The 16,209-nt window shown below is 38.9% G+C and overlaps 2 protein-coding genes across 2 annotated transcripts; both read left to right on the top strand.

Moving 5' to 3' along the window:
• Positions 1–6,225: 6,225 nt before the first annotated feature.
• LOC122659489 lies at positions 6,226–6,562 on the top strand. Its single transcript, XM_043854593.1, has one exon. The coding sequence runs from the start codon at positions 6,305–6,307 to the stop codon at positions 6,560–6,562; it is 258 nt and encodes an 85-aa protein (XP_043710528.1). The 5' UTR covers positions 6,226–6,304.
• Positions 6,563–7,202: 640 nt separating this feature from the next.
• LOC122659490 (methyl-CpG-binding domain-containing protein 4-like) lies at positions 7,203–15,558 on the top strand. Its single transcript, XM_043854594.1, has 3 exons — positions 7,203–7,282; positions 11,608–11,685; positions 15,049–15,558. Exons 2-3 carry the CDS (start codon positions 11,641–11,643, stop codon positions 15,556–15,558), a joined length of 555 nt encoding a protein of 184 aa, XP_043710529.1. The 5' UTR covers positions 7,203–7,282; positions 11,608–11,640.
• The last annotated feature ends 651 nt before the right edge of the window (positions 15,559–16,209 follow it).

Here is a 16,209-nt window from a genome sequence, read left to right on the forward strand (position 1 = left end):
ACATCAACGTGGTAATATCATCTACGGCGCCGTGGAGGACCAACACAGTGTAGCGCTTTATGAGTGCCCCCCTATAAATAGGGGGGTCCCCCTTCCCCAAAAACAAGGAAGAAATAGAGTGAGGGAGAGGGTCCCAACCTCTATTAGTTAAAACCAAACTGTGCTCAAAGCGACGAGAAAAAACGTGAACGGCTGAAAAATAAGTTTTAAACACGATTAAAATGCGTCAGCCATTTTTTAAAATCAAAAAAAGGGTTTTGTAATAAATTTTAACCTTTATTAATGGGACCCAATTGGTTCTCAACATCAATAGATTAAGCATTAATGAGGCCCAAAACCCATAAAACGTTGAAAGATACTTTTCATTGAGTCTAAGACTCATTTTATAGTTTTAACAATTTTTGTTCAAGGACACCACTACCTATGTGGGACTAAAAATGCTCTCTTGAGAGCACTTTTACAAGCAGCAACTCCCATCTCTCCTAAATCTCCTCTCTTTTCCCTAAAATCTCTTTACGGTTTATCTTTTGCATCTCTCCTAAAATCCTATCTCATCTCTCCATCTCTCCATCTCTCCATCTCTCTCTCTCCTCTTTATGTTTTCTCTCACATATCTAACTCCCTCCGCATGCCACCCACGGGCCACGGCTTTCTCATCTCCTCTAAAATTTCTCCCCCATTGGGCCTCTAAGATCTCCACGGTTTTATTATCCTAAAACCTTTCATGTTTTCTCTCTCCCAAAACCTTAATGTAAACTAATAGCCTTAATATTAAATATAAGCATAAGAGATTAATTGATAAATGAAAAAATAATAAATAAAATATTTGAATAATTGGATGTTATGTTTATTTTAAACTTTGAATGCAGACATCAATTATGTAAATTCTTTAATTTATATGTATATATTACCGGTTTTTTGGTCCTGTACTAAAAAAGTCTAAACGTTTAAAATGCGTACTGTTTGTTTTCATTTTTTTGCCGTTCTTAACATATTTGACCATATTTTTTACCATCCTGTTCAAGTTTTGATCCGTTTAAAATACGTCTGTCCCGAACCCCATTTTTTACCGCTCCCGTTTTAACTAACAGAGGTCCCAGCCCCGTTTTTAGCCCTTTTTCTTTCTTTGAAGCTATTTTTGAGTGAGGATTCTCCTAAGCCACGGGTAGATCCTTCAATTACCCTCCCCAACTCCGTTTTAGAGCATTCTTAGGCCCTTTCTCTCCAATTTGTCTCTTCCGAGAGTAGGGAATCACCCTGGCGATGGTGATGGGTAGATCCTTCAATTACCCCGCCTAAAAAGTGATCCTACTAATTATCTGTCCCAACCATTATTATGCCTGTATACAGATAATGAAAATCCCTTATACAATCGTTGTTTTGCCTGAAGTCTGAGTAACGAAACTCATCTCATATAGTCCTTACTCTGTCCGACAAGAGAGAGGCAAGCCGATCATCCATCTCCACCTGAGCCGTGAGACATCACATATTTCACATTTGATATATTTTCATTTATTTCTTGATAGAAATTTATCTCTTTCCTTCTTATTGTTTTGACACAATGTAGACCACTAAAGTAGTTCACTTTAGCGTAATAGAGTAATTATTTTTTTTCTTTCTTTGTCATGTTTAGTGCATCATGATTTAGTCTTACATGTTGATATAGGATGCATTATTAAGGGAGAATTTTTGAAACCTTGCATCTAGTAAAAAGATCGGTTTAACTGGGCGAGATGGGGTGCTTATACATTCCCACACTCATAATCCTGACCACTTACCCATAATTTCTGACCAGATCATAAGGAATCACATAACCCATTTCCGCTCACCCCGAATGAGGCTACACCCATTGGGTCCTAGGCCTGAATCCTAGGTGGCGACTCCATTTTTTTATGAAGCATGATCCCAATCCCCATGAAGATGTTTCGAAATGATACGTTATTATTCATCAAAGACAATTCTGTCGCCATAAGGCCGAGGAAACCTCCATCCGAGGACCACAATACTTACAATTAGCATCCAGTTGAAGTATTGGGTATAAAATAAGAAGAGATAAAAAAAAATAAAAAATTTCATGCGTATCTATAAATCATGTGAGAAATTTTAATAGTCCAACGGTATCTTTAGATTACACAAATGTCTACCATGTGGTATATTGGGCATAATTGAAATTTTGTGGACAAGTAGAACCCAAGGTCGTCCATTGCTCACATGCCAAGTGAACCAAAATGGAGTTGGTCAAATAACCCTCCCCCCCCCCCCATCCACCCCACCAAAAAAAAAACAAAATCATTGAAATCCGTTGAAAAATATAATTTTAAAAAAATAGATATTTGAAAATAAAAGTGAATAGACCATACATGGGAGGGTATATGCTTGAATCTAAGTCTAAAATTTGACATGTGCCCTACCTTAGACTATTTTCTAGTATCCATATAGTTGAAATTGCCACAACAACTTTCCATATGACAGAACTTGGTGCTGATTTAGGGATACCTTCTAACGCCTGCCAATAAAAAAACTGCAAGAAATTTGCATGTTAGTTACATTACACGTAAGGGGCTGAAGTTCTCTTCATCCACAGTGAAGAGAATCCCTACCTTCATTTTTGTTGGATGGGAGTATGGGACTTCTAAAGAAAGGACAACTTTCTACAATTGGAGGTGGGGGACGGAAGATTATAACATTTGATTTCTTTCATCATTGATTTGGAAGACTTTCTCTTTAGACATATCTTAATTGATTTATTGCCAAAATTTCCTTGAATAATAACTGTGGTATATTTTTTATGCCTAAATTGTTCTTACCTATTCTTGCAATATTTATTTCCGAGTTTCCCCTCTTCACAAAGTTTTCCTTCCATGGTTTTGCATTATGACCCAAAAATAAAAATTGGTTCCTTGAGTGGTAATTTGATTTGTCCCTATAGCCAACCACATGGGAAGTTTTTGACCTTAAAAGGGTACGGCTGAGGTTCTTCACAAAGAGATGTCCTTAATTCAATTATACTTTAGAGCATCAAATTTTTGATTGATGTATTATTGTTTGAGTAAAGGGAATGTTCACGTACGCGAACGTACTATTAAGATAGAATCCATTCTATGAGAATGTTCCATCTGAACGACTGTGAGTTGTTCACTTAAGTTCACTTACGTGAACACCGAAAATTTCTAACACCCTAGTTTTTGGTAAGTTAGGAACGCTAGAGGAATTAAGTGGTGTATAATCTTTTAAAAAAGGGAAGGTTTGAGTCCTTTTCGTTGAGTGCACATTTCTTAAGTCGTCTATTCTTTTATTTATTTATTTATTTTTTGCAATTGCCTTTTTGGGGTTTGGAATGCTTACTGAGTTCATTGTTTTTTGTGGTTAAAACCTCACAAATGGATGGATGATAATGAGGAGATCAAGACCACAAAATTTAGGATCTGGCTCCTTTCCAGGGAGCCCAACGGCCAGGGAGTGCTCAGGGGCCAGGGGGCATCCAAGAGTTGGAATGTACCACACACATCCCGACATACGCCTAGCCAACCATCAGGATGTGTGCAGCATAGCCCAATGGCTGGATCCCCTCTGGGCGCTGGGCTCCCTGGAGAGGAGCTCAATCCCGAAATTCCATCACCCAAATATCTGCCATATGGAAGAAAAATCAAACTATCTCCTTTACTCTACTAAAGTGTTTGAGTACCAAAATTACCGCTTGAACCCATTTTTTAGTCAAGTACTCGTGGATGCCATTAATAATTAAGTTAACGATATGCACCAATCACAGGGCTGAACACAGGAGTATTTTCCAAAAGAGGAGGAGAGAGGATGATACATGCTGGGCTCCTGGCAGCGTGCCCAGCCTTAAAAAAAAAACGGGATATTTGAGAATAACCCAGGTTAATTTTGGTATTGTAAAATTTGACACCTAAAGGGGAGTAGGAAGTTTGTTTCAACTGTACTTAGAAAGGAGAAAGTTTTTCGCTTTTTCATATGGAGTAAATGAAAATTGCAATAAGACATTCAACCATGTAGGGGAGGGTGACTGACAAAAGCTTCCTCTTTTTTATTTGTTGGTACTACAAAATTTTTGTATCTATATAAATACAAACACTCCTCCATGAAACAAACCCAACTCATTCCATTCTTTGTTTCAGCTCCATCATGAAGCATCCCATTCTATTGCTTGGACTTCTGATCTTAGCATACTTCAGGGTAAGAAAAATGATGATTTCCCATTATTTATTGCTTGTTCCTGATTTATCTTTCTTATTTGGTGATTATTTTTCCTATGAAATTGTAGGGTTATCAAGCTGAAAATGCCTTCTTACAGTATTGGGAAAAACAAATTGGTCTTCCACACCCTCCAAGTTGGTTAGCTGCAAAGGCTTCTCCCTTAAATTTCCATCAGGTGGCAATGTTTATGAAACTTATGAAGGAAAATGAATTGGCTTCCAATCTGCATTCATTTTGTAAGCAAGCTAATGTTGCTTGTTCTACAAATGCAATGGAGAAGAAGGCAAGGGACAACACTAACCTGTTATCAGTAGCCAAGTGGAATGTTGCCAAACTGAAATATGATTCTCCAAATGAAACACCCTTGCCTGTTGCTAGCCAAGGGGGATTGCCATTTTTTCGAGAATCAATGGTGAAAGAGGGAGGTTTCATGCCTATTCCTGATCTAAGGGACCCATGTCCTATAAATCATTCTTGCCGCGATCTCTGGCTTCAAAAATCCCATTTTCCTTTAACAAGATCGAGGAATTAAAAAAGCTTTTTGGAGTGGTGGATGAATCAAACATGGATGAATATATTCAAGACACCATCAAGACATGTGAGAAAAGTCCCATTCGAGGAAAGCAGAGCACCTGTGTGACTTCTACCAAGGATCTCATTGATTTTGTGGTCGAGAAATTAGGGCACCATGTATGCTTATGGACTACTGAGAGTGTGGAAGGATCTTATGAGAATGTCACAATCGGGGCTGTGAAACTCATCTATGGAAACCTCTCTGAATCACCAGCCATATGTCATAGTCAGCCATTCCCATTTCAAGTCTATTATTGCCATGTTTTACAGAAAGTAAAAGTATTTGCGGTTGATATACATGCTCAGAAGAAAGTGAATCATGCGATCATGTCATGCCACTATGATACATCAACTTGGAACCCAAACCATCTTGCTTTCAAACTTCTAGGTTTTGGACCAGGCCTAATTGAAGTGTGTCATTGGATAAATGAGAATGGAATGGTATGGACAAAGACTCAAGGTTGAGCAACAGTCTGAAGACTTTGATTACCTTTTAGTTTTAGTTCTCTTGTTTGTGTAACATGCTATTGCTAATTATGCTATTTGAAGGATAAATAATGACCTATTTTTGCTTGCTTTTTATGTCTTTCAAGTTTAAATACAATTTTGTTATTCAATTATCCAACACAGAAAATCCATATGAAAGCAAATCTTTGAGATAATCTTTTATTTCCTTCTTCCATGGATTACAAATGATGGAACTCAGGTTTACCATCACTTGATTGCAATGTTCTGTGTATGGTGATTGCATGCAATAACATGTTACTGAGTTTTATTGCAGTGGATTCAATGATGCAAATAAGTCTATCTTACTAGAGGAATATAGTGGAGATGGGGGAATGGACAGAAGCTCTCTCGTCTGGAATTATTTGAGATATTTTTTTTTTTTTTGATAAAAGGAATTTTTTGAGATACCAGAGGGTTTATCTCATCAATCAGCAGCCTTCAGGGTTTCTAGCCTTGCATCTTCAATGGTTGCTCCAAATTTATCAAAGTTGAGTTGTCAAATAATTTGCTACCCATAGATCCTTCCAGTAATGATCTCTTTGAGAATGCAAAAGATGGTTTTTTTTTGGATGATTTTATATTTTATTCGATTTTCAGTTTTAAACCCTAAGCTATTTGGGAAAGATGAGGGCAATTTGGGCATTTTACTCTTTAATTTTGGTGGATTTTTATCATAAGAGCATTTTGGTCATTAAAACTCCTGAAACCACTAATGGACTGGACTAGAGTGTTACAAAGTTTGGAAAGTAGAGATGCATTTGGAAATAGTAAAAATTCAGGGGCATTTGAAAAAAAACCCGATTAAAAACGGTGAGATTAAACCGAAACCAAATAACCCACTGGTTTGACTGGGTTCACTATAAAAAATCAGTACGAGGAGGATGAACCATTGGATGCAGAATAACCCACCATGGTTCATCCGGTCCTCTTCTCTCTTCTGCATCTTCGACTGAACTCAGAAAATCAGAATCTCCCTACGGATTGAACGAGAAACAGTTAAGAGAAAATGAGTCCGATCGTGGCGTCTCAGCTTGCAACAGAGCTCGGTGTGTTAGCAGGTGCGGTGCTGGTGAAATCGGTGTTGGAGAAGCCGATGGCTAGTCAGTGGCCCAGGTGTCCGAATTGCAACGGCACCGGACGAGTTACCTGCATGTGTTCCCGCTGGTCGGACGGTGATGTTGGCTGCCGGACCTGTTCTGGTTGGGGTCGCATGGCCTGTAGTAGCTTCTTAAATCTAAATTGGTTAGCTTGTATTGATGGGTAGGGTTCTTAAGAGTTCAGATAGTTGTGGGAGATGCTAAATTATTGGAACCAGCTATTTGGGTTGTCTAATGAGGTGAAACGGTGGGTCGGTCAGTCCACCAAAGAGGATATCGTCTGCAATCCTCTGGTTTGCTGCCCGAGAGAGAGCAGTGAACACCGTCCCAGATTATGTAGCTTGAAGGTTTTTACCAGAAGCACCATGGACCTCGCTACCATTGACGTTTCATCCCACACCACACATGGCACCCACAACATATCTTCAGAGGATCAACGAACCCTGCAAGCCCAGAAATGGTTTCAGTTTCACTACAATTTTCAAGACCTGACGAATTAATTCAATACTACTCGGTAGGGTTCATGACTTTCCCTTCCCTCCCTTCGTCGTCTTCATCTTCGCTCCGCACCCTCTTTTTCTGGATTGAAGGCCCCAAACCTGATCTGGGCAAAAAAAATTCCAGGACCATGTTGAATCCATCAATAAGATATGAAATTGTACGGCAAAGCATAGGCCCATTTACAAGACTCAATAAGATTTACTGGAAGGGCAAGGTCTAGTAATGAACCAAATCGGATTGGCTGTTCCCGGATGGATCATTGTAACTGGAGATAGAAAAAACAGTCTGAGGAAGAAAGTGATCACGCAGAGGCCGAGGGGTTTGCTCTGTATGGTTTTAACTTTTAAGGCGAGGGAGGACTGAGGAGAGCGTTGTTTCTCTCTGGAGCAGAAGCTGCGGTGGAGTTTTGTGGAAAGGATGAAACCAGGAGGAGTAGGTCAAGAAACTCCTAAAACCCTGGAGGTATGCTTCCCTGACAATCTCTTCTCTTCCTTAGTATTCCTTACACAAATTTCCTTTCCGGTTAAATTTATGGCATAAAAGAAATCATGAAAACTGATATAGGCCTTCAATCCATTTTCGTCGCATGAACCTGATCTTTATATTCCCCAAATTTTAATTCTTGAGAGCATGTTTAACATCAGAATTGCGTATGAAGAAATTTAGGAGTTCTACATACATATCCTTATTCCTTCCCCATTTCGTTTCCAGGGATAAATGATTGGGTTGATTTAAACACATTTCTGTTTAAACAGAACTTCTAAAAACTTTGACAATTTGGGTAAGTAGATACAAATCCCATAATTGTCTTGTGATCCTACTAAGCGCTTCAAAACCGTAAGGATTAACAATCTCTATCCAAACCCACCTCCTACTTTTTCTGCTAATCTTTAGAACCGCCTGCCTTTCCCTTCCCCTTCCTCTTCCCCTTCCCACTCCCAAGAGTCTGCCTTAAGTAATTCATGACAAAAGGATTGAGGGTAGCAACTGATGGACTTATACTGACCGATAAAGGATTATGGTAAAATTGGTTATGGTGTGGGTGTATCTGTCTTGGTTACGGAGATTAGGTAGCCAATTAATGCCACCATGGTGAATGAATGCATAAAATTAGATGGCATATCTAGTGTTTTTGCTACTAATATCAGCAATTAAAAAGTGACGGTTAGTGAACTTGATTGATAGAAGGACCCTTTTATTTCTATGATTTAGCTGAAAAATGAGGACATTCAATTCCATAAAACTTTTACTGTTGAAGGATTCAAGCTCTTTTTTCTGTTAGATCTCATCGTTATAAACTCAGAATGATTTCCATCAGTACCTCAGATAACTTAGAAATGGTAGAAACCTTGCTTTATTTGTTTGTTCTCTATGATTTTATTTGAGGTATGTATTTTAAGTGGTTTCTAATTATTTTTTACTTTCTGTAGTATTAAATTTTATTCTTTTGGCCTCATAACTTGAAGTATATAAAAAGAATTATTTTATTTTGCAGTATCAAGGTATATATGTGATTTTCTTATTGACTCTCCTAAGGTTTCAATAGATTTGTAACCTCATTTTTTTACCATTTTTTATTTCCAAAAATTTATTTTATTACTTAATGCATGGATAAAAAAGGAGTTTCCAAAGAGTTGAAAGTCATTTAAGGAATCATTTAATGTAGTTCCTATGTGAGATGACAGATTTACCCTCATTGAAAAAACTGCATTAAATCCTTTTGGGAATAGGACAAGGGGCAATCAAATGAAGGTGTCAAGTTCTAAACATACCTATAGAGGTGTCATTCAAACAGTGTGTGTGTGTGTGAATTTTAACCACATGGATTGGATTGAAGTGTCACCGAACGTTTTCTTTGTTAATGATAAGGAGAACGAAGAGTCTTCTATATATATATATATATATATATATATGTGTGTGTGTGTGTGTGTGTGTGTGTGTATTTTTACCACATGGATTGAAGTGTCACCAAATGGTTTCGTTGTTAATGATAAGGAGAACAAAGGGACTTCCAAACTTTTCTTATCAATATATACATACATAGGGCGAGAGAACGCTGCTTGGGCCTCTAGAGCCTGCACACGCACACTCCTACTTTCCATGGAGGCAAGGTGGTATTGAGTCTAGGTGCAAGAGCCACACGACCAGGTAGCGTTCTTTTTTACATATATATATATAGTATGTATATATAACAAAAGCCTTCCTTTTATATTATATTATATAATATTATAATATATAGTAGTACATATATTATATTATAAGATACTATATTATGTAGTGCATATAATATAATATGTGTTATATTATATTTATATATTATATAAATATATAGTATAATATAATATATTTTACATTATATAATGTGTATATATATATATATTATATAATACGATATATGTTAAGAGAGAGGGTGAGGGCGGGGTGGGGGTTGGTGAGAGAGAGAGGCTTTGTTCTAAGTTTTGTTAATTTACCATTTGACCCCCACTTAAGTAGCAGTTCTGCATGTGTTCATTAATGGTGCCTGCATAAACAAACATTAATAGTTTATGGTTATAAATCATAAACCACTCTCGAGCTGTTTACGAATATATGCTTATATTGATTTATTTTAATGAGTAATAGGGGTCATAAATCATACCAAACACATTTATTTATGTTTATGTATCAGATAAACATAAATTTAAACCATACCAAAGAGAGTCTAAGAGTGCATGGAGGGGCATTTATGAAAGAAAAAAAAGGACAAATATCATTACCTAATTGTACATATAGCAAACATATAAGGGTAGGTGATCTTAAATCTTATTTGGGCTTAGTCTAGAACAAAGCAATACCACTTGTTAAGTGCTATATTTCTTAGATCCAAAAAGGAAAAAGAAAAACAATTTCATAAGTTTGGGTAAGCAGTAATGAGAAGATCTTATATAGATACTAATAGGGGGAGGGTTTCATGTATGATCACACAAGGGGTGGGATTACGATGCATCAAATAGGGGGTTTTATCTCCTCGATCTCTTCTTGTTAGGGCGGGGACAGGAACCTTTTGCCATATTAATATATGCTAGGTTGTACCATTGTTCTCATTGCCCCTCGTATACAACTCAACTAAAAAACTTTGGGCTTTGGTCCTAGACCCAGCATTTGGGTTCTCAAAGGATCAGTGTTTGTGTAGCAAGGTTTTAAAAAATGTGCAAGAGAATGCTGCCTGGTCGTGTGGCACCCGCCAGTGCAGGGGCCAGTGAGAACATGCCATGGCATCAACATGGATGAGAGTTTTGATTTCATGGGGGGACAGGGTAGTAATTTTGAGCACTCCTGTGTCTGGCGCAGGTTCCATGTGACCAGGTGACGTTCTTTTTCCCTAAAAAGTAATAAATTAGCAAGGATTTCAAGTGATTGGAATCCCTTGGCTGAGTCCATGATTCAAAGAATCGGATTGGAATCAATTCATAATAAGCCAAACTTAATTTCAATTATGCTCGGTTCTCAAACCCCTATTTTGATACATCCGTGAATGCATTTAGATCTTCATTTTTAGTCATTTCTTTTTTCTTGTAATTATTAAAATAATATAATATCAATGAAATTTACATCTAAGATCTACAAGACTGACGAAAAAAAAAATCCAAAACACGTATCTATGTAATTTTTGCTTCTTCATCTCGATTTCATTTTCTAGGTCTAATCTATTTTGATCCAATTTGAATCAAAATTGAGGAGGCCGATCCCATGTCTGTTTCTAGGATTTTAAACCTTGGCTGACCATGTTTTTCCATACATTGTAAAGTGGTAATGAGCTGTAAAGAATAAAAAAGAAATTCCAGTGCATGAGGCTCTCGCTACTGTAGGACATTGTAAAGTGGTAATGAGCTGTAAAGAACAAAAAAGAATATCCAACAGGTTACAATAGTGCAACTTAACCATTGTGCCAAAACTTGTCCACTAATGAGCTGTAAAGAATGCGATTGATTAATTACCAAAAAATAATAATAATACTATTATGGTGGATTTTCTACCAAAAAAGAGTCATGAGTCAGTAGGGGAGCAATCTTGGAGTACTGAAGCAAATATGGGGATATCAAGGATCAATATATAACAATTAGGCTTCCTATTCCAATTACTTTCTAATAGGGGGTAAAGCAAATATGAGCTGTGCCTTGAAGAGTTGAATTGGAACACAAAACTTGAGTCAAAAGGGTAGGTGGGAATTACAAAATTATAAGTCAAGTCATTTCAAAGAAACTTGAAAATATGAATCCTCTTTCTTTTATTTTAGTTCAGAGTGATATATTCAAATTCAAAATTTGACTATACATATAAAGAAATAGAAAGGGACAGACTAGAAACGACATCTCGTATGTCAATGACATCAGAAGGAGGTTACTTTCAGCTGTTACGGACATCTTTACCCAAGCTCGGCTGTTCTTGATAAAGTTGTAGCTCTCAGACTGGGAATGAAGACAGTTTTAATAGCTGGCCTATGACATGTTGCTTTCAAATTCAAAATTTGACTATACATATAAGGAAATAGAAAGGGATAGACTAGAAATGGCATCTCATATGTGAATGACATCAGAGGGGGGTTACTTTCGGCCGTTACGGACCATCTTTACCCAAGCTCAGAGGAATAAGTGCTCACGTGGAGCACGAGGGGTTTGTTCTGTTTGGTTTTAACTTTTAAGGCGAGGGAGGTGATCGTTGTTTCTCTCAGGAGCAGAAGCTGCAGTGGAGTTTTGTGGAAAGGATGAAGCCAGGAGGAGGAGGTAAAGAAACTCCTAAAACCCTAGAGGTATGCTTCCCTTGCATTCTCTTCACTTCCTTAGTATCCCCTTACAAAAATTTCCTTTCCGATTAAATTTATGGCATAAAGAAATCATGAAAACTGATATAGGTCTTTAATCCATTTTCGACGTATGAATCTGATCTTGATATTCCCCAAATTTTAATTATTGTGAGCATGTTTAAAATCAGAACTGCGTATGAAGAAATTTAGGAGTTCTGAATGCATATCCTCATTCCTTTGCCATTGGAATGAAATTTTCTAGGGCTAAATGATTGGGTTGATTTACACACATTTCTGTTTAAACAACTAAACTTCTAAAAACTTGACAACTTGGGGAAATAGATACAAATCCCATAATTGTCTTGTGACCCTACTAAGCGCTTCAAGACCGTAAGGTTTAACAATTTCTGTCCAACCCCACCTCCTACTTTTACTGCTAATCGTAAGAGTCACCTCCCTTTCCCTACCCCTTCCCCCTTCCCCCTTCCCCCTTCCCAAGAGTTTGCCTGTAAGTAATTTATGACAAAATGATTGAGGGCAGCAACAGATGGACTTATACTGACCGATTAATGATTATGGTAAAATTGGTTATGGTGTGGATGAAGCTGGCTTGGTTACAGAGACTAGGTAGTCAACTGGTGCCATCATGGTGAATGAATGCGTAAACTTAGATGCAATTTCTGGTGTTTTTGTTACTAATATCAGCAATTAAAAAGTCTGTTAGTGAACTTGATTGATAGAAGGACTCTTATTTCTGTGATTTTGCTGAAAAATGAGGACATTCACTTCCAGAAAACTTTTACTGTTCAAGGATTCAATCCCTTTTTCAGTTTGATATCATCATTATAAACTCAGAATGATTTCCATCAATACCTCAGATAACTTAGAATTGGCAGAAACCTTGCTTTATTTGTTCGTTCTCTCTTATTTTATTTGAGGTATAGATGTGATTTTCTTATTGACACCCCCTAAAGGTGTCAATAGAGTTTGTTTTTTGGGTAAATGACTTGACATTTTCAATATTGCACGTAAGGTACCCAACGTTGGAATTGTATCTTTTGGGGTACTTCACATTCCATAAATATGATGTTTGAGGTACTTCACGTTTCAATAATGCTCGTTTGAGGTTCCTTATTTTTTTAGAATCCCAATTTTACCCTTGTTGTCTTCGCAAATGATGGAATTGAATGGGGAAAGAGTGCAGGGGAGGGAAGGGCTGTTGCAGATTCGATGGTGGTGGAGGAGATGGGGGGGGGGGGTGACTGTATTTTGGTTCAAATCGAAGAAGGGTGAAGGCGACAGTGTTTGGGACAGAAGGTGCAGAGGGGTTAGGGGGGAATGAAACAGGGCAGCGGGTGGTGGGTGTTGTTGAGCGATTGAGCAGCAGGAGAGAGAGGGCTGGGCAGGGGGTGCGGGACAGGGTGGGGTTAGGGAGGAAGAATAGATGAGGGCGGTAGGGGAGAAGAGAGCTCTTGGTTTCAGGTCTAGGGGTGGGGTTGCAGAGGAGATGGGGCGGGGTTGCAGGCGGAGACAGAGGCAGCTGACAATGAATGTCGCTGGGGTTGTCAAATATTGGCTTTTGATTGCTTTCTCGTGGTTGGTCACCAGGGATACAATCATTCTGATCAATCTGTTCTATGGGTGTGGGTTCGCATTCTTGGGGGATTGCTTACAACCCCTCGAGTTTCAGGCGCTCAGGGCTATGGATGTTCAGAAGACGTTGCTCAGGCAGATCAGGAGTCTAGAAGGATTTTTGAGGCGAGAGAGTAGGAAGGTCAACCAAGGAAGCCTGATTCACAGGCTTGATGTTGATTATTATTATTTGGGTTGGATAAATTATATAAGCTGAACTTCAAGATTTGGGAGTGGGCATCTCAGATGACGTAGGTTCTGTTGTCCGACTGGTTTCGAGTTGGGTTATTGATCAGGCCATGTTCTTTTTTCTTTTAGACATTCGTTTGAATGCTAGTAGCTCATGGAGGGAGAATGAGGCATGTCTTAGTTTGACATTTCTGTATGAGTAGAAGAAACGAGGTAGATGTAACAGATTTAACTTCTTCTATTTGATAGGTTCTTCGTCTTCTTCTGAAGCTTTAGCTTCTCCCTGTTTTTAGTTTTTGATGTCTTAGAGGAGGGGTTGGGCCGTTGGGGGCGCAGGGTGGATGTTGGGTTGCAGGGCTTGGCGGGGCAAGGTTGTAGGGGAGGGTGGGCTGGGTTGCAGGGGGTGGGGTGGAGCAGGGTGGGTTGGAGGTTGGGAGAGGAACAGAGGGGGGTGGGTGGGGGCCAGTAATCATGCAGGGAAGAGGATGGTGTGGGCCATGGGGTTTTGTGTTGCAGGGATGGGTGGGGCGAGGTTGTAGGGTATGGTGGGCTGGGTTGTATGGAATGGGGTAGGGCAGAGTGGGGTGTTGGGAGAGGAACAGAGGGGGGTGGGTGGGGGCCGGTGGTCGTGCGGGGAAGAGGATGGTGTGGGTTGGGGTGGGGCTGGCCGGCAGTGATGGTGGTGGCGGCAGTGTAAATTATGTTTGGGGTATAATTGGGAATATCAAAATAGGTACCTCAAATTCAATATCACAAATGTTGGGTATCTTAGATATATTTTGTTCAAACATTGGGTACCCAAAGTGTCTTTTACCCTTTTTTTTTTGGTAAAGTGTCGATTGATTTGTAACCTTACCTTTTTACCCTTGGTAAATTTCCAAAATTTATTTAGTGCTGTACTTAATGCTTGAGTAAAAGAGTTACAAGTGGCTATTAAATGAAGGTGTCAAGTTCTAAACACACCTATAGAGGTGTCATTCAATCTACCTGGTCGTGTGCGGCGCGCGGCCCCTGCACCCACACAGGACCATGTGAAATGAGCGCTGTGTCCCCATGGAAAGGCAGAAATACCTGAGGACGCAGCGGTCATTTTGCGCGGCCCTGTGTCTGGCCGCAGGGGTTTCCCACTGCACACAACCAGGTTGCGTTCTCTTATATATATAAATATATTTGGTTTATCTGTGTGTGTGTGTGTGCGCGCGCGTGTGTCGGCAAATGGTTTATCTGTTAATGATAAGGAGAACAAAGAGACTTTCAAACTTATCTTTCAATGATTCTCTGCATTGGATCATGTTTCACTATTGGGGTTGGATGTTGTATTTGACTTGTATCATTTGTATACTGTAATTTAAATTTGGTCATGAGTTCCTTGTTACCATAGGATTCCTACTACGTTAAGTTGGTTTAAGTTCATTCTAGTGGCTAGGCTAACCCATAGAAGCAAGTATAACATAGGAGAAACTAACCACCTTGAAGCCAAGTATTTGTTTAGCATCAGTAGATGTTTTACAGTTTTCTAACCACCTCATCTTTGTGTTGTGCATGTAGAAACCATCGACTGTGTATACCGTACAGTGTGGTGAATGCTTCAAATGGAGGTTGATTCCCACAAAAGAAGAGTTTGAAGACATCAGAAGCAAATTCATAGAGGATCCGTGGGTCTGCGACAACAAATATGGTGTCTCTTGTGAGGATCCTGAAGATATTGAGTATGACAGCAGCAAGATTTGGGCCATTGACAAACCAAATATTCCAAAGACTCCAGTTGGTTTTGAAAGAATCTTGGTACTTAGAAAAGATTTTTCTAAGTTTGATGCCTATTATATTACCTCAACTGGAAAGAGACTGCGAGCCATTACTGAGATAGCGAAGTTTCTTGAGGCAAATCCTGAGTACAGTGGTGTTTCTGTTTCAGATTTCAGTTTTACGGTACCAAAGGTAGTGGAAAACACAATCCCTAGAATTGTGGATGGGAAGAATGGTGCAAGTAGGGGTAAGAAAAAGAAAAAATCGATGATCAAAGATGATGATAATGATGATGGAGAACTAGTGGATTGACAGACAGTGGTGTTGGCTAAACTGTTATGTGTGTTGCATTGGCTAAACTTTTCATGATTTGAATTCTCTGTGGAATGGAACTTCTTGGCCAGTAGTTTAATAATTCTCATGGTTTTATTTGGATTCATTAGATAGTAGTTCTTTGTGAAATTAGTTTATCTTGCCTTTGACAAATGTATCAGATGCATGGTATGTGCTGATATTGTCACTCATTTTTGGCTTTCTGCTGCTATAGCATATCTCCTTCCTACTGGAGATAGAGATCAGCTAGTAGACAGATGAGGTAGCCAAAGCCAGTGTGGTTAAATGGCTTGTGGGAACTGTTTTCAGCATGGTATGTTGGTATGGCATGTGAGATTCTTCCACACTGGTGGTGTTAGAAATCCTCTCCCCAAATGAAATAACATAACCTCCTCTTACCTCTTCCTCTCCACAGCATTTCAAAGCAACCTCCCCTTTCTCTGTCATCCCGCTCCTGTCTCCCTTTCTCCCACTTTTCTCTTTTTTCTCACTTTCACTCCTCTCCCTTTTCTCCCTTCTGTCTCTTTTATTCCCTTTTACTTTGCTTTTGAATTTCAAAGTATATACATCACTTTGATAAGCTTATTAAAGTAGCATGCCTTCGTTATGCCACATAGACAGATGATGTGG

Source organism: Telopea speciosissima, chromosome 4, assembly GCF_018873765.1.
Source record: "Telopea speciosissima isolate NSW1024214 ecotype Mountain lineage chromosome 4, Tspe_v1, whole genome shotgun sequence".
NCBI lineage: Eukaryota > Viridiplantae > Streptophyta > Magnoliopsida > Proteales > Proteaceae > Telopea > Telopea speciosissima.

Coding starts and splice junctions, on each gene's coding strand:
- LOC122659490 (XM_043854594.1), top strand. CDS start 11,641: ATGAAGCCAGGAGGAGGAGGTAAAGAAACTCCTAAAACCCTAGAG. Junction 11,686..15,048: donor AAACTCCTAAAACCCTAGAG/GTATGCTTCCCT, acceptor TTGTGCATGTAG/AAACCATCGACTGTGTATAC.
- LOC122659489 (XM_043854593.1), top strand. CDS start 6,305: ATGAGTCCGATCGTGGCGTCTCAGCTTGCAACAGAGCTCGGTGTGTTA.